The 20,255-nt window shown below is 47.3% G+C and overlaps 1 protein-coding gene across 18 annotated transcripts in view; it reads left to right on the forward strand.

The window, feature by feature from the left end:
• Positions 1-20,255, forward strand: part of MARK2 (microtubule affinity regulating kinase 2) — a 668,807-nt gene that overhangs the window by 473,968 nt on the left and 174,584 nt on the right. For all 18 annotated transcript variants that reach the window (XM_078660523.1, XM_078660536.1, XM_078660526.1 and 15 more), the window contains 3 exons: positions 6,811-6,923; positions 7,073-7,208; positions 7,458-7,636. In XM_078660523.1, coding sequence (XP_078516649.1) covers positions 6,811-6,923; positions 7,073-7,208; positions 7,458-7,636 — 428 coding nt within the window. The remainder of the gene's footprint in view (positions 1-6,810; positions 6,924-7,072; positions 7,209-7,457; positions 7,637-20,255) is intronic.

Here is a 20,255-nt window from a genome sequence, read left to right on the forward strand (position 1 = left end):
CAAATTTAACACATGCTCCGAAGTTGCTGTACTCCCCCCCCCCCCCCCCCCACCCCTTTTTTTTTTGTTTAAGTAGCTTACTTAATTGTTAGTTTGGTCTCTGTCTTCCTTGCTCTTAGCCTTGTGTTACCACCTGGCATACTATATTTTGCAAGTCAATCAATTCCACTGAGCTATACCATAACTCTTTCTCCATAGTCCCTGGCCAGTGCTTGGTTTCTCTCTTTGGGCTTCTTGTTATTAGTCTAGATATCAACATTGACATTTGGGATTATTGGTTATAAATGTATCGAAATTTTGCCCTAGCATTTTAATATAGTACCAGACTTATACTATATCAAGCCAACTTTTTCCCCTGTTTGCTGTACACACTCGTCACTACACTGTAACCTCACTGTTTGATCACTCTAGTACTGTGCACCATAATGTTGAAATTACTATTCCTCCCTGAGCACTCTTAAAATAAACAGACATCAAACACCATCATATAGTAATATATTTGCTTATCAGTCCATATTTCGAATATTGGTACAGCCGTATTTAACAAGTCCTTCTTAGTAAATCATAGTTCCAAAATGTATCTAAGTCCAACAGAAATTCTTCTTCCAATTGAAGTATATATGATGTTCCACTCTGAGTCAGTTCTTCCAATTAAAGTATATATGATTTTCCAAAGTGTAGCCAAATAATCCCAAAGCGCAGCCAACACGTGTTTCGTCATGCACAAGTTAGTGCTTCTATGACATCAGGGCTTTCAAATTAATGATAATTTAAGTTCCTTTCACTACTTCACAGGACAAACAGAAGAACATTTTGGAACAGCATATATACTTGGGGGTGGGGCAGGGAATTTGCAGTATTGAGTCACTGGATGTCCCAACTCACTTCTTCCAGAGGTGCGCGATCGAGCCCTGCGGGCTCTGGACATTGGGGAGGATTGGGGCAGTTCTGTTAGGGTGGGGAACTGGTGTGCTCAGGGGGGGTCCATGTAAGTGCAAGCGGCATAGGCGCTCAGTGGGGGTGCAGGATACAGGAGTATGGTGGTATGGGAGGGCGTGGCCTAGGGGGCAGTTGCAGCAGCAAGGGATCGTCTATCTGATATGACACATACAGAGCTTCGCATATTAACTCTCGATGTGCGCGGCTTGAATAGCCCCAATAAACTGAGGTCCATACTGTCCTATTATATATATATATATATATATATATATATATATATCATACATACATACAAAGAGATTCCTCTTTTGACCAAAGATTGGCCACGGATATGGTCTAGAGCATTTCCTCAACAATTGTTCCACCCACGATAAGAAGGCAGGAGTGGCCCTGTTAGTGGCTAAACGCTTTGCGGGGAAGGTGGGTGACAAAGTAGCGGTGATCAAAGGACTACTTTTAGCATACAAACTGTGGGTGGGCGGTGGGGTCTCTATATGCACCCAATGCGGGACAAGAGAAGTTCCTAAAGGAGTCTCTATGTGATGTTCTGGGGTCACAGGAACGTTGGGTGATGGTAGGAGGCAACCTGAACCTGTTATGGCTGCGTCAGCGGATCGGTCTAGCCACAGGTATGGTCAGACAGGGGCAATTTCTGCGGAGGGTCGGCAGTGGTTACTGGACATGGGGCTAATAGACATGTGGAGGGCAGCCCACCCTCAGACCTCACAATTTCCCTACTACTCCCACGCACACCACACTTACGCCCCCCTTGACCACTTGCTGGATACGGCAGAGGTGAATGCCTTAGTGAGAGAGGTAACGATAACGCCAGCAGCCCTCTCAGATCACGATGCAGTACAACCGACCCTATGGGTGCCGCAGCCACGCAAGTCGGGAGGGGGGTGGAGACTGAGGGAGGGCATGCTACATAGGCATGCTACATAGGCCAGAGGTGCAGGAGCAGATCCTCAAATGCATTACATATTTCCTTGCCACCAACAATTCCCCCGCTGTCTCTAGGTCTTCCCTTTGGGAGGCTCTTAAAGCGGTGGTACGAGAGAACTGATAGCAATCTCTTCTGCTGAAAACAGGGAGTGTCGGCCCTCCGCCGAAAACAGGGAGCATCGGGCTAAACGCGACCGGCTCACAGCCCAAGTTTTGGAACTAGAGAGAGTACATAGGACTGGGGGGCCACGGGTCTGTAGGCAACTCAAGGCGGCACGGGCCCATCCGGGGGGACTGGATCTCGACAAGGCCGAATTCGCAGCTCTCTGGCTTAAGCACTCTTACTACGTTTCGGGAGATAGGACGGGACGCAGGCTTGCAAACAAATTGAGAGCTTGTACCCTATGCGCCAAGGTCCACTCTCTCAAAACGACGGAGGGGTCAGTGGCGGATAGTGATGAGGAGATAGCCCAGGTGTTTCAAACATTTACGCTGACTTGTATCGTAGGGAGTCCCCTTAACTTACCGACGTGGAAGCTTACCTGTCAGATAACCGCACTGGGGTCGGCTCACGCTGGCTCGTTAGACAACCCCATTTGCATAGAAGAGGTTGTGGGGGGCCACTTGCTTCCCAAACCGTTGAAGTCGCCTGGACCGGATGGCTTCTTGGCCGGGTTTTATAAAACATTTTGCACAGTGCTGGCCCTGGTATTGACAAAACTTTGTAACTCTTTTACGGGACCCAGGACGATACCCCGGGAGATGTTGGCAGCTTCTGTAGTCGTACTGCCTAAACCGGGAAAGGATACGTCCCTGTGCGGTTCCTACCGCCCAGTGTCGTTGCTTAACGTGGACCTCCATTTGTTCACGGGTATTTTGGCAGCTAGATTGGGGCCCCTAATGCCGGGCATCATAGATCCCGATTTGAAAGAGACACGTTAGTGATAGATTCCTTACCTTAGAATATCCTAAGGCGTCAGACTGGATCCGGAAAGTTTTTTTGTCAGCAGTACCCCTGTGTGTCAGTAGGCGTCGTCGTATGGCCCCGCGTAATTCGCTGGTGTCGCAGTCGCTGAGATGATGTCGCTGGAGCTACTTGGACGCGCCCACGCACGCGGACGTCAGTTCTTTTTTTTTTTTCAGCGGCAGTAATCGCAGCTCTGGAGAGAGCTGTACCCCCAATAATTTTTTGACTGCGTTTTCAAGGACTTTGTCTCGGTTTTCAAGTAATCTATACAATCTACAGGTGCATGGGGATGCCCGGTGTTAAGTCTTGCGCGGCCTGTCCCCGTAACATGTCGGTGACGGACCTGCATCGTGAGTGTCTCTACTGCCTGGGGCGCGACCACTACTCGGTCATGCCCCCCCACTGCCGGGCCATGGCTCCAAAAACTTTGCAGGAACTGTCCTGAAGGTGGCTGGAGGCCCGGGAGTCGGTTCCGCGCCTTTCAAGGTCCAGAGGGAGGTCGAGGTACCGGGCGTGGAGCCATCACCATCACTTGAAGCCTTCGCACTCCGAGTCAGGTAAGGCGAAGCATATAAAGTCGAAGAAGCATTGTCGCTCTTCGGCTTCCCCTAGCTGCTCGGCTAAAGGGGCAGCTGGTGCCGCCCCTGCAGCTCAGGCAGAGCCTATGCAGTTGCCAATGGCGTACCCACCCTTTCCGGGTCCATCGGCGACTCCGGCCCAGCTGCAGGAGTTCCTGTCAGCCATGGCACATATCTTTGGACCGTCCGGCCCCGTCGGTGCGCCTTCGGGCACCGTGGGCCCGGGTAGGGGTCCTCGTTCTTCGACGTCGCCTGCTCCGGCCCTGACGTTGTCGACGACTCGGGCGCCGAGGGACCTCCGTAGATCCAGGCCTAGATCCCCGTCCATGCCGGTTGGCCCTTTGCGACCTCCACCGGCATCACCTAAGCCAGCCGTGACCCCGGGCGACGCCGTCCCCGGCTCCCTCCCCGGCGTGGGACAGGTGCCGGAATGGTGTCGACCGATTCAGATGCCGTTTGGGAATTTCATTCCCTTTGTCCACCCACCTCCATATGTTCCACCTGTTCCACAAGCTATTGATGAAGGGGAGGACTGGGAGGACCCTCTCGCAGCCCACTGCTTGTTAGACCGCTACTGGGATGAGGATCCGGAGAATGCAGGTAACCAGGATTATGCTCCTGAAACTGGCGCACTATCTCCTTCTACGGTGGCTACGGAGGAGGGTGGATCATATTCTATGGTGTTGCGTAGGGCAGCCGATGCTCTCCACCTCAAATTCCCTACTGTGGCCGTCATGACTAATCTCCTGACAAAGGTTCTTCGGCCAGCTTCTGCTACTACGGACCCGCTGCTGCCCTTTAACGATGCACTGTCAGACATTCTTTTAGGCACCTGGTCCAGGCCCAACACAGGGGCTCCTGTGGACAAGAACGTGGCCCGACTCCATTTCCTGGCCCCGGGCGACCCCGTTTTCCTCTCTCAACGCCCCACCCCGAGAGCTTGGTGGTCCAAGCCTCTGGGTCCCCAAGCGCATTCCCTTCCGCACCTCCGGACAGGAAATCCCAAAAACTGGGGCAGTTTGGAAAGAATATTTTCTCTTCCGCCAGTTCAGGCCTTCGGTCTGTTAACACTGCATGTCCCTTGGGCTGTTACTCCCATTCTGTGTGGGATACGGTTGCGCAAGTGCTGCCTCAGTGTCCGGTGGCGGCTCGGACAATTCTTTCCCAAGCCATTGCTGAGGGGAGAGACGCAGCCAAGTTCACCATCCGTTATAGTCTTGAAACTGCTAACTCGCAGGGAAGGCGGATTTCAATGACAGTGGCGCTACGCTGTCACGCCTGGCTGAGGACGACTGGCTTTTCTGGGAATGTCCAGAATACGTTGATGGACATGCCCTTTGATGGCACTCGCTTGTTCGGCTATAAAGCAGACTGCGCCTTGAAACGTTTTAAGGACTTGCGTGCCACTGCCAAGTCCTTGAGCCTTTCGGTCACACGCACTCCTTCCGCTTCTGCGTTTTGCTCCTTTCGTGGCCAAGGAAGGGGCGCCTAAGCACGTTCATTTCAAAGCTACAGGCCTGCGCAGCAACTGTCTCATCGAGCGGCGGACGTGGGACCCGCAGAGCCCTTCCCTCTCCCTGCATTATTTTCTTCACCACATCCATCTAAAGGGGAGTAGAGACTTTACCAGCGTTGCCCAAATTGTGGGTCTCAACCCACAGGTGGGTCTCATGGTTGCGAAAGTCCACGCAATAAATAAATGTGCTTTCAAATTCTGTCTATCTTGTCACATTTACTGCGCTTTAAAGACAGAGGTCAAATATCAGGCTATGTTTTGTGATAAATTGTTTATTTTTTTAACATGGGGATTGGTGTTTACAAACTCCTCTCACTTTGCAGTCAGAGAAAGTGAATTATGTGACAATGTTGCTGGAGTACAGCAAGAGTGAAAGGAGAAGCTAAAGGATGTCCTGTTTTTTGTTAACACAACAAAATATAAATACCTGTAAATGAACTGTACACAATCAGCCGTCAGGACGGCAAAAACGAAGCAATTTTTTTTTTTAATTCTGAAGTGTGATGGAATCAAAAGATTTTAATAGGATCATAACAAATCAACATGCTTTTCATGGTGATGCACAAATGATGAATATTTACTGAAACCAGGTTTTCACACATCATTCGTGAGCAGTATAGCTTTATCCACAAAACTGCATGTCTGTGCAAATTTAGTGGCCCTTTCGATGAAGAAGTGTGCTGTCTGTAAATGACATTGCGCTACAACACCATGCTTTAGTTACCATAAAGAATTGCTCACCTCATGTCCATTAACGCTTAGTGGAGCTTGAAAGTTTGTCATCCTAAAAATTGGGCTGTGGTTCGAAAATGTTTAGGAAGCACTGCGCGACACTGGTTAGACCGACGCTGTGCCCTTAGCTTCCACAAGAAAAGGCGTTCCAGAAACTGACTGTCGCATGATGGGTTGTCCTCTGCATCAAATTATGTTATGCCTTAGCCAAAAAGGATCCTTCTGAGGGCTTTAGGGCTCAGTCCACCAAGGTTGAAAGCTGCCACTGTGGCCCAGGCTCGGTCTGATTTAGTGGTGGATGTCTACCAGGCAGCCACGCGGGCATCTCTTTATACATTTACCAACCACTGTTACAATGGGTTTAAGGTCCACAGGGAGAATCATTTTACCTTCTCAGGACTTCCTGGAGTAAGTCCACTACTCCAACTCCCCTCCTCAGAGAGGGCTTTGCTTTGGTACTGATTCACAGTGAGGAATCTGCGGCTATAAGTATCCACTAGAAACGTATTATCTTACCTTCGGTAATGCCCTTTCTGATGTATACTTGACCTAACTGAAGATTGCTCATCACCTGCCTGCATCAATATTATGTGGAACGGGCGTTTGGGAATAATAAGGTTCCAACTTAGTTTTTGCACACCACTATTACAAGCTCAATCTTGTCAGTCATGCTTTGTTTCTGAAGTCCTGGTAAAGAGTGAGATTAGACTTCATCTCGCATGCGTAGGACCTATATGTGAATCTGTCTTGTCTGGAAGGAGAAACAGATTCGCAACGGAGTCTGATGGTGCTATATTGCTGCCATGCAGTAGCAATTGCTAGAGTTCCCAAATCCAGTCTGAGTCTTGGCAAGATTCGTAAGGTGAGAAATCTGTGGGTAGGCTACCCACTAGAACGAGCGTTACCAAAGGTAAGTAATTTATTCGACTACGACAAGAAGTCACCAACACTTCAAGACACGTACATTTAAAGAGTGACATCCTGTGTAAAATGCGATATTCATGGGTAGATAGAAGTATTTTCCTTTCATTTTTTGTAAGAATCTTGGATGTATCCTGAGAATTCCTGTGAATTTTTTTACGCCCTTTTCGTATCTGTTTTCAGCTCTATTCTCTTGCTGTTCTTTTCTGCAGAGTTAATGGTCACAATGGGGTACACACGTGAGGAAATCCAGGATTCTCTGATCGGCCAGAAGTACAATGAAGTCATGTCCACTTACCTGCTGCTAGGATACAAGACTTCTGAGGTAAGAAATCTGTTCAAGAGTCATGAAAATCTGTGCTCGCCTGGTTCCTGTAGGATGCTGTCAACGTTGGGATTCTATACACATACAAAAGGTACACATTGAAGAATTGCATCACAATATCCTTCATAAAATCTAAATGTTTTTTCCAGCTTGACAATGAGAATGTTACCTTAAAGCCAAGGCCTGCACCAGACCTTACGAATAGCACATCAGTTCCTTCTCCCTCAAACAAGGTACAGCGCTGTGCATCTGCCAACCCCAAGCCAAGGCGGTTCAGTGACCAGAGTGAGTCTGTTTAAACTTTCTTATTGTTCTACCAATTTTGCTCGGCTATTAATTTAGTCCCATTATGTCCATGTGTATATATTCCATCTCCTGCCTCGCGTCAATCCCCACTGAAACTGTATCCATTTGAAAACCATATGAAATTGCATGAATGTGCATTGCCTGTGCCTTTGTTTCCCCAAAATATTTCCTTTTGTGTGATCTTTGCTATTTATCATCAATTTTCTTTAATCACTTCTTTCTTCATAGCTGGTCCATCTATTCCCACCTCCAATTCTTACTCCAAGAAGACACAGACGAACAATGCTGAGAATAAACGTCCTGATGAAGAGCGGGAGTCAGGGCGGAAATCCAGCAGCACTGTTAAAGTACCAGCAAGTCCACTCTCTGGCTTAGAGCGAAAACGAACTACTCCTACCCCATCTACGGTTAGTCCTTAAATTTACATATGGTAACTTATAGACATAAGATGCTCACCCATCACAGGAAGATTGGTATCTGCTAGGAAGTCTTTCTCATGTGCAGTTATTCTGTATATTGCTTTTCCAGTATGCTCCTTTCAGCACATCATGAAACTGCCCTAAGAATCTCGAGCCCAAGGCTGTTTTTCTGTGACTGCATTTTCCTTGTGTTTTACTTCAGAGGATCTTTCAGTAGTATGTTTGCCTGACACCGCAATCCCATGCAGACCCCTTACTTCTTTATAAACTCGGTATATGCCAAATCTTTTGTTGGTTGCTTCTGATGTTTTAATCTTCCTTCAGTTTCTTCCCCTAATGAATACTCCTCCTAGGCTTCAGACTGGTTCTGAAAACCTTTTTCCAGTATTAACTCTCCAGCACTAACAAGATGCTATGTGGCTCCTGTAGCAACTTTGCCTCCTAGGGTCACCCGTGGGGTATATTAGGCTCCAAAAGGTACACAGGTGTTAGTTCTTGTTTATCTATGCCTCAGACAAGGCATGCTCCGTGTTTCACTGACAAATTCCTCAGCTGTTTAAGAAGCGATTAGGTCAACGGTCCTGTTTTTAGCCTAGTAGATGGTGCCACAAGATGATGCCGCTTTCAGACCACCACTGTATGTGAAGTTTTAGGTTGTGGTATGATGCTGCAGCCTTTTTTTCTTGTACCTTCATCCACTGAACACACCATGAGGGAGCAGAAGACAGTTATTTTTGGCTAAAGCCCATAGGAAGACCTCCAATTGTACTTCATCTGGCAAAGAAAATTATTCTTCCTTGGGGCAGCAGTCCTATTTCCATGACCACTCCGTCTCAAAGCAAAACTCTTCATTGACTTCAGTGTCCCCTTCCCCATGGCTAAAAAGAGGAAACAAGAGTTTTCTGATCCTTCAACTGACTCTTCACAGGTCAGGGTATTCCAGCTACTGATGCTGGATCTTTTCAGGATGGAGCTGCACCCTTCTGAGGACCTTCTCAAACTTGCAGGGTCCATCCTTGCAGACTTGGTGACTTTGGCAGCTCCGGCGCTGCTCTTCTACAGACCATACTGCCCCTATTCCTTTGGGCCCTTTGGCACCTTTTCAAGGTCATTAATTCTGCTGTTCAAGGAACCAACTTTAGAGGTTGCCGAGGAGTGTATAGGGGAGAGTAGTATCTGTGTGGTGAAGTAGAAGCTCCAGCCAAATTTTAAGGCTAAATAATGTGAACAACTCTCCAAAACTTGCTTGGATGAGATGCTGTTTAAATTCAGTTTGATTGCCGTTGTTGGAGGCAGACTATGGCAGCACTGAGGGGGCTACTACTCTGAGCGGATCATTACTCATGCAATGCAGTCATTTATTTGAACATTCAAAATGTCAGCGCTCTAGACCTTTCACCGGAAGAGTCTGTTTCCTATCCCTCTGATCCTGCTTTAGATGAGGTCTAGTCATTTACCGGGGTCATTTGGTAGGCGACGGAGTCCTTAGAACTGCATTTGCAATCCTCATAAACTCTGATGAACCTTTGCTCCCCTTTACTGTGGCTCTCCTAAATCCTATAATGGCTGTGTGGAAGAAACTTTTTTTCAGGCCCAACAGTCCTCCGGCCAGACAACATAGGACTGATCCAGGTGACCCTTACTTTTTATCCAACTGCGAGTCACTGGAGAGCCTGGTGTTTCATATGCCAGCTCCAAAGCAGAACCAATTGGCTTCCTGGAGAGGTAATCCAAAAAGGTTAACAATTTGGGTTGAAAAATCTTACCCGCTGGAGCCCGGCTCGCCACATCGCTAATGCCACCTGCCTTTTAGGCCTATAAGTCTGTGTTATGTATGTATTTGTTTTCTCTCGTGCTGTGCCTCGCTCATTCCCTCGCTCCAAGCTAGCTTCCACTGTCATGGTTCTCAATGAAAATTATTTAATATGTGAAGAAATGTTAAAGAAATTTCCTAAGGTTTTTAATGCGAACATTGGTAATCTCAATGATTTTGAACACAAAATCGTCTTAAAGTCCAATGCCTGTCCTAAGGTGCACAAAGTTAGACACATTCCAATTCTTCTTAGGGATGATGTAGAGAAAGAGTTAGATAAACTTGTTAAGGCTGACATAATAGAGCCTATAGAGTCTGCCGAGTGGATTTTTCCAGTTGTAGTTGCCAGATGCAGTAATGGCAAATTGAGATTATGCATTGACCGTAGGCATTTAAATAATAACATTGTAGTAGACAAATTTCCCCTCCCCAAGATCTCTGAAATGTTGTCACTTGTGAAGGATGCTGAATGGTTTTCATCTATTGATTTATCTGCTGCCTACCATCAGATATCACTAGCTGAGGAAAGCAAACAATTGACAGCCTTCATCACACCTTTTGGCTGTTTTCAATATAAGAGGCTTCCTTTCGGCTTGGCTTCTGCGGCTGCTATTTGAATGGTCGAAAAGTTATAAAATGGATGCATCTTTGCAACAGTTGTTGAGTTTCATAAACAAAGGCTGGCCTTGTAAGAGCAGAATTCCTGATTCGCTTAAAGCCTTCTGGGAAGTTAGGCAAGAACTTTCTGTCACTAATAATTCTATCTTCAGAGGTGATAAAGTGGTACCTCCTAGCTCTTTAAGATTGCAGGTTGTGAAACTCTGCCATGAAGAACATAGTGGTATTATTAAAACTAAACAAAGTTAAGCAATGGTTTTGGTGGGCGGGCATTGATGTTTTAATTGAAAGAGTAGTTCGGGATTGTTTACCTTGCTTTAATTCTGATAAATCTTTAGTTCCTTTGAGACCTAAATTAGGGGAATCTTTTGTTCCGAGTAAAGCCTGGCATACTGTTGCCATAGATATTATGGGTCCCATTGGTCCTGAAAGGAAGTATGTGATTGCACTTATAGATATATTTTCGAGATTGCCTGTTATTAAGGTTGTTGACAGGATTACTTCAAATGAAATATTGAAGTTTCTTGATAGGACTTTTATTGAAGAAGGGTTGCTGTTCAGGTTATCTCTGATAATGGTGTTCAGTTTTTGTCCAACCTAATCCAGTAGTATTTTAAAAGGGTTGATATCAAGCATAGGACCACCTCACTCTATAATCCTTCTGGTAACGGTATGATCGAACGATTCAATAGGGTGTTAAAAAATTCCATTCAAATGGCTGTTCAGAATCAAAGTGATTGGGAGGTGGAAATTTTCAAGACCATGTGGATGTATAGAACCACTCCTCATGATTCTTTGGAAGTTTCCCCCTTTGAAGTAATGCGAGGTCTGGGTGCAAGAACTAAATGCAATCCTGAGTGGCTTTTGGAAGCTGCTTCTAGTACTGTTCCTACTGAAGTTGTGAGGACAAGAATTGTTGACAAGTGTAACAAGTACTATGATAAGTATAACTTGAAACATAACACCAAAACTGTTTCCGTCAATGTTGGTTCTTGGGTTAGAGTCAAGAAACCTTGGAAGGTTTGTAAAGGTGAAAGTCAATTCTTTAAACCTTTGAGGGTTACCAAAGTTCTTAAAAACGCTGTAAAATTGACAGATGGTAAAGTTTGGAATCTAAAAAGGGTAGCAATATTTCATCCCACTTCAAAGTGGTCTGAGAATTCAGTACCTTGGGGGCGGCTCGTCCTTTTGATCCTCATTCTTAGTGGGATATTCCTACGGAGGCACTTTCTGATGTTGATAATTCTCCAACTGTCAATAATGTTACTGTTAGAAGTGATGATGCTATTTTACCTTCTGATGACACTGATGATGCTATTTTACCTTCTGATGACACTCAAAATTTGCCTATTTGTCTGGAACATACAATGTTAATATAAATCAAAAGTGCTTTGATAAGCGCATTTGTCATAAACCAAAATGGATGTCTGATTATGTTTGTATGATTGTATCTTTATTGTTTTTTTTTGTTTTATAAGGAGGAAGATGTGTTATATATGTATTTGTTTTCTCTTGTGCTGTCCCTCGCTCTTTCCCTCGCTCCAAGCTAGCTTCCACTGTCGTGGTGTTCTAGAGTGGATTGTGGGGCAGTTGGAGAGCTGAGGGAAGAGAGCAGAGGTGTTTTTCTGCTGCGCGACTTATACTGAAATAAATCTCCTTTTCAACACTGATTACGTGTACTACCATCTTTACACTATGCCTTAAGGTAACTGGTAAAACTTAAGTTTGTCAGCTGCCTGACATGGGTTTTCTCTGACTTGATGGGTTAGGACCTGGATGAATCAAAACAACCTGAAAGGTGTGCTTTGATTATACAGACAGGGCTGCTTGCTTTATGGGTATAACTGTCATGCTGGGTAAACACTGGGTTTTGGGTATTGTTGAATTCCTTGCGCACCAATCTATAAGGATTCTCCCACAAGCAAATAAGAGCAACCTGTGCTTTGTGGTTGCAGCAGGTCCCCAATCTAAGCCAGCCCTTTCCATTGACTCACATGTTCTGAAACATGATCAAGAGATTTGATAGAAGCCTTTCTCTAAGCCTTCAACCCAAAAGTCATTTGAGAAGTGCCAACCCTTCACCCCACGAGTGTCCAGTATTTGTCTGTGAGAATCTCGCAGCTCAATCATTGGTGGTGTTGATTCCCTCGCTGAATGGTAAAGCAGCGGCGTCCTGCTTGGACAAAGAGGCAGGTGTCTGGACACTTGCAGCACGAAAAAGTAAAAATCCAGAAAATCCAAGGCAAACATGGGGTGCCATCACATTTTCCAGCTCTTTGGGACAGGGTTGACTGGTACACCTCTTTACCATGTGGATTTTACTCAGTAGAGCATACATTTATGCTCAACTTGGGTAAGGAAGCTGCCGTCCAGAAACTGTTGATGACCCATGACCTCACCAGCACTGGCTCTGGGAAACATGAACTCTGTTCATGCTTGCTCTGGGAGTCAAGGCATTTGCCTTCAGACTTCGGCTCGACTAAAAGGAAGGAACAATTTGGCATCTGGAGATACATTTATGAGGGAAGAATAAACCTGCTGTTCTCATCCAGGGGATACTCATCAATAGTCATAATCTATGAATAATCCCCGCCCATGTGCGGGATCCCGGAGCATATAGACAATACATATAAATATATATGTATATATATATATATATATATATATATGTGAAAACCTATATTTGCAGCCTAAAACATTTCCCAACTGGCAAAATTGCCGCAAAATTACATAAATTAGCATACATACAGTAGTACTCTTCCAAACCCTAAGGAAGAAAGAGAGCAGAAAACATTTGTACACAACAATGCTTTATTGCCATAGGAAAAACCTGTAATTGCAGGCATTTGCCAGTAGGCTGCAGTAGAGTATAAAGCAAACAAAGAAAAACTGACACCTTGCCTTTAAGGCATTAGAGTAGGGGTACCGTGCCTTTAAGACCTGGAGGCAACCCCCTGCTCCCATGATGCACCACAGGTGACAGTTGGGTCAGTTCTTTTTTCCGGCTCCTTCTGTGAGGATCCTGGAGCTTGAGCTCTTCAGTTTTCAACTGAAATTGTGTTTTTGAGAGAATTTTCTCTTAGATTTCGACAAATAAGGCTTCTGATTTATTTTTCTGTGGTAACCCACAAGAATTTCCTGTCAGAATGCCTGCTCTGTTTTGGAAATGTCCTTCTTGTGACAAAAAGATGGCTCTGACTGACCCACATTCTGTGTGTATTGTGTGCCTTCCATCTACACACATTCCTGATCAGTGCCATCACTGTAAAAAATTTAAAAGTCTGACTCTTCGCGACAGGGAGAAGATTCGACTTCATACCATGCAGGAGATGGACAAAAGTCACCAGGTGGATCTTCTCCTACAAGCAAGCACGGCCAAAAACGGCGTCATTCCACTTCTCCTGTTCCCAGAAAGAGGAATGAAGGTCGAAGAACTCAGTCGACGTCGCCGTCGAAAAGGCCCAGATCATCTTCACGACGTCTAAGATCTCCGCCGCAGTCAAGTAAGTCGGCGTCGAGGCGCCATACTTCGGGCTCGAAGTCCATGGCTGCTACTACATCTAAGTCTCCGTCGACGTCGAGGCTTCCTTCGACGTCGAGACACTCTCCGCCGCCCCGGAGGGGATCGGTGTCGAGAGCTAGGATGGCATCTAGGTCGCCGCTGACTAGCGGGCCGCCGTCGAGAGGGACTGCCAGATCCCATCCTTCGACGTCAAGGAGGTCGACGCCAGGAAAGGTCATCGTCGACACGACGTCGAGAGTCGTCGTCGATACGACGTCATGGAGCATCTCCATCCGATCGACGTCGAGGGAGATCGACGTCGAAGTCTCCGGTTCGACGTAGAGGTTCTCATTTGAGTCCTGCTCGACGTGATCGATCGCCGTCGAGAGCATCAAGACACCGCTCGACGCCACTAGTCACCCAAACGTCTTGGACGTCGAGGCTTTCGCCGTCGAGGGATGAAGTGCCGGTGGTGGAGTCCCCTCGTTCTGAGACTTCAGGAGGCAAATCATCATCTCCTGGCTTGAACATCGTGCAGGTCTCTCCAGAATCTTCGCCCAGATCAGCGGGCAGGTCACGCAGCTTGGTGTCTCAACATCCTCAAGGGGCTGTGTCTGGAGATCAGAGTAGTCCGGGCTCGGATTACTCCCGTACAAAAATTCCGGACAGACCATCTAGATCTCCTCGGAGTCCCAGGATTTCACCCAGGCCAAGATCTCGAGCCAGATCACGTTCTCCAGTGCGGCCAAGAACACCTGTCAGACCAAGATCTCCAATCCGGCCAAGACCGAGGTCTCCATCAAGACATCGCTCTAGGTCCAGGGACAGTCACAGCAGGAATCGTGACAGGTCCCATAAGAGACGGCGTACAAGATCTTCCACAAGGTCGTCTTCGTCTAGGTCGTCTTACCGAGATTACTCTCCGACCTTCTCCTCTACGCCTCCTTCCCGAGTCTCTCCAATTGATGACCTCGCGACTTTCACCGATGTTCTGGGCAGGGGAGCAAAAAAGCTGAATATTACGCTGCACACTCCAGTGGTTCCCACTTCTGTGATTTTTGATACCCTCCGTCATCGCACAGCGCCCAGGCCTCTACTGCCCCTGGTCCCCGGCCTCCTAGAACCGGCTATGGCTACTTTCCTCACACCAGCAGTGGTGGGGATCTGTTCCATCTCGGATAGCCAAGAAGTACAAGGCCCCGGCAGAGGATCCCTTGTTCCTCAGATCGGATCCTCCTGCGGATTCCATTATTGTGGCGGCTGCCATGAAGTCCCATGCAGGCTCTACTTCTTCTTCAGTACCACCTGAAAAAGATAGTAAACTTATGGACTCCTTTGGTAGGAAGGTATGCAACACCTCTTCTTCCTTTATGAAGGTGGCTAGCGCCTCTGCCTTGCTTGGAAGGTACGACAGGTCCCTTTGGGACTCCCTGACTCGCTTTACAGACAAGCTCCCCAAGGAAGATCGCCAAGATTTTCTGGAGACTATACAGGAGGGAGGCCTTGTAGCCAATCAAGTTATTAGCGCCGCAGTGGATGCCTCTGACCTTGCGGCCCATGGCTATTCAAGTGGTATTTGTTTCCGTCGTTCGGCCTGGCTCCGCCTGACAGGCCTCAAGCCAGACGCCCTGAAGAAGATTTTGAATTTGCCCTTCAATGGGAAATCTCTGTTTGGTCCACACGCGGACGACGAAATGTCCAAAATGAAAGCAGAAATGGACACCGTCAAGGCTGTGGGATTAGAAAAGCGCAAGGAGTTCAAGAAACTCTTTCGCCAAGGAGATAGGAGGTCTTTCCAACAGAGGGTTCAAACCCCTCAGTGGCAATCTCAGTCTCAGCAGAAGACGCAGTTCCAGCAGCGTCGTCCTGGCAGAGGAAGAGGTGGCAATAACAGACAGCAGCCTCCCTCAAAGCAACCTCCTAAGCCCTGAGCCATTGCTTCCTCCACGTCTGTTCGCCACTCCGGTGGGAGGGAGTGTTTCTCATCATCTGACAGAGTGGGAATCCATTACAAAAAACAAATTCATACGAAAAGAAAAGTTCTGTATGCTCGCCCTGCATCAGATCTTCCCACATCTTCATCAGGGAGACTGGATGTGTGCCATCGACTTGCAGGACGCCTACTTCCACATACCAGTGTCAGTCAAGCATCGGAAGTTCCTGAGGTTTCAGATCGGACGTCGTCACTACCAATATCGAGTGCTGCCGTTTGGCCTGAAATCTGCACCTCGGACATTCTCCAAGTGCATGGCGGTGGTGGCTGCTTTTCTCCGCAAAAGAAAGATCTTCGTCTATTCATATCTAGACGATTGGCTGTTGAAGAGCTCCACCCCGTCGCTACTTCAGAACCATCTGTCGTTCTGCCTCAAACTGATGGACTCGTTGGGTCTTCACGTCAATCTGAAAAAATCAGTTCTCAACCCTTCCCAGCGGATCCACTACCTGGGTGCTTCTCTGGACTCATTACAGGCAAGCGTGTGTCCTTCGGAGGAGAGGTTGTCATCTATGCTCCTGAAGGGTCGCCTTCTTCTGGACAATCAGGCCCCCACAGCCAGACAAGTGTCCTCTCTTCTGGGATCGATGGCTTCATGCATTTACATCGTGCCCAATGCTCGCCTTCACATGAGACCTCTGCAACAAGCCCTCGAAGATCAGTGGTCTCAGAGATCGGATCAGTGGGAAGACCGGGTCTTGCTTCCTCAAGAAGCCAGGGATTCGATCAGATGTTGGTTGAAACGATCCAATCTCCTCAGAGGAGTGCCGTTCCATCGTCCTCCTCCATCTCAGTCAATTGTCACGGATGCCTCCCTTCAAGGCTGGGGTGCTCACATGGACCGACTCCAAGTTCAAGGCCACTGGTCCGAGGTAGAGCAAGGCTACCATATCAACTTCCTGGAGCTTCGAGCAGTTCATCTGGCTCTCAAGTCTCTGTATCCTTCTCTGCGCACCAACCACCTCCAGGTTCAGACGGACAACACGACAACTATGTTCTATCTGAACAAACAGGGAGGCACGAGGTCAAGAGTCTTGTCCCTGGAAGCACAAGCCATCTGGCATTGGCTCCTAGCAAGAGGCCTGTCCATAGTGGCAGTTCATCTACCAGGAATTCAAAACGGCCAAGCAGACTGTCTCAGCAGAATCTTCGTAGAAGTGCACGATTGGGTGATCAACGAGGAAGTGGCTCAAGAGGTTTTTCGGTATTGGGGAGTACCGGACGTAGACCTGTTCGCAGACGCGGCCAATACAAAATGCCCCGTCTTCGCGTCCAGGTTCCCTCAACAGGGATCACTGGGGAACGGTCTTTTGATCAGCTGGTCGCAGACATTACTCTACGCTTTTCCTCCCCTGCGAACCAACACCAGAATGATCCTGATAGCACCAGAGTGGCCACGTCAGTGGTGGTACCCTGATCTTCTTCAGATGTCGGAGGTTCCTCACCGGCGCCTACCATGCCGTCCAGACTTGTTGACCAAAGACCAGGGTAAGGTGTTTCACCCCAACCTTCCTTCCCTTCGCTTGACGGCATGGCTCCTGAGGTCATCCAGTCTGGACATTTAGACCTCCCAGCAGACTGAATGACTATTCTTAAAGAATCAAAACGACCCTCCACTAGGAAGTCCTACGCTTTCAAGTGGAAGAGGTTCTTCTTATGGTGTCATGAGCACTCTCTTGACCCGGTACATGGCCAAGAGCAGGTGATTCTTCCATATCTATTGCATTTAGCGAGATCAGGCCTGAAATACCCCTCCATCAGGGTTCATTTAGCTGCAATCACAGCATATAGGAAGTCTCCTAATCAGACATCTTTCTTCCTTATGCCTGTAGTTAAAGATTTTCTAGAAGGTCTGAAAAAAGTCTTCCCACCGGTGAGGTCCCCCTCCCCTCCCTGGGAGCTTAATATTGTCCTGACTAAGCTGATGAGTGCTCCTTTCGAGCCTATACATAAGGCTTCTTTGCAGCACTTGACCTGGAAAGCTGCCTTTCTAGTGGCGATCACCTCTGCCCGTAGGGTCAGTGAAATCCAGGCCTTGTGTTGCAAGGAACCTTACACGGTTTTTCATGTCAACAGGGTGGTCTTAAGAACGCACCCAAGTTTCCTGCCTAAGGTAGTTTCAGACTTTCATATCAATCAGTCTATTACCTTACCTACTTTTTTCCTAATCCTTCCACTCCCCCGGAGAGGTCATTACACTCTCTAGATCTCCGGAGGGTCCTGAAATTCTACTTGTCAAGAACCCTGCCTCTTAGAAAGTCTGACCGGCTTTTTGTTAATTATGGTAGTACTAATACTGGCCTGTCAGCTTCCAAAAGGTCAATTTCTCACTGGATTGTCTCCTGTATAGCTTTAGCTTATCAACTAGCTAACAAGTCTTTGCAGGGTAAACCACATGCACATTCTACTAGAGGGAAAGCTTCCACTACAGCTCTCCTTCGTAATGTTCCTATTTCTGAAATTTGTAAAGCAGCAACTTGGCGGTCTGTCCATACCTTTACCCGCCATTATTGCCTGGACTCAGATACTCAGGCCGATGCCAGAGTAGGGCAGGCCTCGTTAAGGAACTTGTTTGCATAAGATGTATTTGCAATATATGTCTTAGTCATTCTGTGAAGTTTTTTTTATACTTCTTGCTCGTCCGCGAGACTTTGGTATGAGCTTGCTAATCTATTCATAGATTATGACTATTGATGAGTATCCCCTGGATGAGAAGGATTAGTTACCTGTAATCCTAGTTCTCATCCAGGGGTATACTCATCAAAGTCATAAGCTCCCGCCCACCTCCCCGGACGAGCAGAGTTACACAGTTATGAGATGTTTTATTGTGGATCTCCACAGGTGTTATGCACCTCCAAAAAGAACTGACCCAACTGTCACCTGTGGTGCATCATGGGAGCAGGGGGTTGCCTCCAAGTCTTAAAGGCACGGTACCCCTACTCTAATGCCTTAAAGGCAAGGTGTCAGTTTTTCTTTGTTTGCTTTATACTCTACTGCAGCCTACTGGCAAATGCCTGCAATTACAGGTTTTTCCTATGGCAATAAAGCATTGTTGTGTACAAATGTTTTCTGCTCTCTTTGTTCCTTAGGGTTTGGAAGAGTACTACTGTATGTATGCTAATTTATGTAATTTTGCGGCAATTTTGCCAGTTGGGAAATGTTTTAGGCTGCAAATATGTTTTCACATATATATATATATATATATATATATATATATATATATATATATATATATATATATATATTGTCTATATGCTCCGGTATCCCGCACATGGGCGGGGATTATTCATAGATTATGACTTTGATGAGTATACCCCTGGATGAGAACTAGGATTACAGGTAAGTAACTAATCCTTTGCAACCTCAATTGAATACTAGTGACTTGCCAAGTGCCTTCAACTGTGGGGTTCCTGTTGGTCTCTGTTCTCCTTCGGGTTAGGTTTTCTCTGCAGTGCCACTATGGGACCCAAATAAACATTGATGCCTGGTTCCTCTCGGCAATCAAAATTGAATATCCTCTTAAGCTACCACAGCCAACTCGCTCCTGACCTCTCTGCCCCAGTTAGTGTCCCCTAAATCTTTGCAAGAGGAAACAAGGCATTTAATTTTAGAATCAATATTGTTCAGTTCCCTGAAACGGGGCAAATATATTACTTTCACCATTTAGCTGTGCAGAAAAAAAGGAAAGTGCTATGATATTGTTTAAAATTCAGTGATTCAAGCCAGTTCCTCCTCCTAAATGAATTGACTTTGACTCCGGTGCAGACAGGTGTGACTGGCTTTTTCGGTTCATCTTTTGGGTGCCTATATTCATGCGTCCATCTTCAAGAAAGACCAAATGTACCTCATTTTATGGTGGGAAGCTAGAGCTACCAGCATCATAAACTGCCTTTCAGTCTAAGTGCTGCCCCTCTCGCGCCTTAACAACATATTTGCCGGGGGCCGAAATGGCTAGTTAGAGGTAAATTGTTGTGGCTCCGACGATCCCGGATTAGTACCTCCTGATCCTGGATGTGCACAAGCATCTGTTGTAGTAATTTTGGCAGCATCTAAGCCTGATGCTTATCTGCTTGCCTGTGGCCTGACATCAAGGCAGAAGAGCAGCCAATCCGAGGTCCTAGTGGAGCCTTCCTGGTGGCGGGAGCCGGTGGCCATCTTGGCTGAGCAGCCTCTCACTGGAGATTCGGAATGCAGGCTCTTCTGGAGGCTGCAGCGGCATCTGCTTGACTGTGCCTGCCTTGCTGGTGCACGCAGGTGGGAGTGTGGCAATAGCACCAGGCTCTGAGCAAGTCCCATCGTGGTTTGAAACACGGCCTCGAGAGAGACTGCAAATGGCCACCATGGCGACGACTGATGGACTGGGCTGCCTGCCGCACCCGCCCTTCGCAAGGAGAGCTTCTGCCACGGGGACAGAGCTGGGTGGTGCCCCGCAGTATGGTGATCCCAGAGACAGACATCAGACTAGAGGCCCCAAGGAGGCAGCCAAGTAGGGTGGAATGCCTGCTGCTGCCCACAACTGACCTCACCCGGCAGGAGAGTAGGAGACCTAATGCTGGCCCTCAGAGGTGGGGTTGGTGGGGAGTGTTTTGTGGCCTCTGACTGGACTGCGGCTGCTGCCCTCTGTTGTGGATTGGAGGGCCTGAGCAGACTCTGCAGGAAAGCCCCTCAGCCTGGCCAGCAT

This window comes from Lissotriton helveticus, chromosome 9 (genome assembly GCF_964261635.1).
Source record: "Lissotriton helveticus chromosome 9, aLisHel1.1, whole genome shotgun sequence".
NCBI lineage: Eukaryota > Metazoa > Chordata > Amphibia > Caudata > Salamandridae > Lissotriton > Lissotriton helveticus.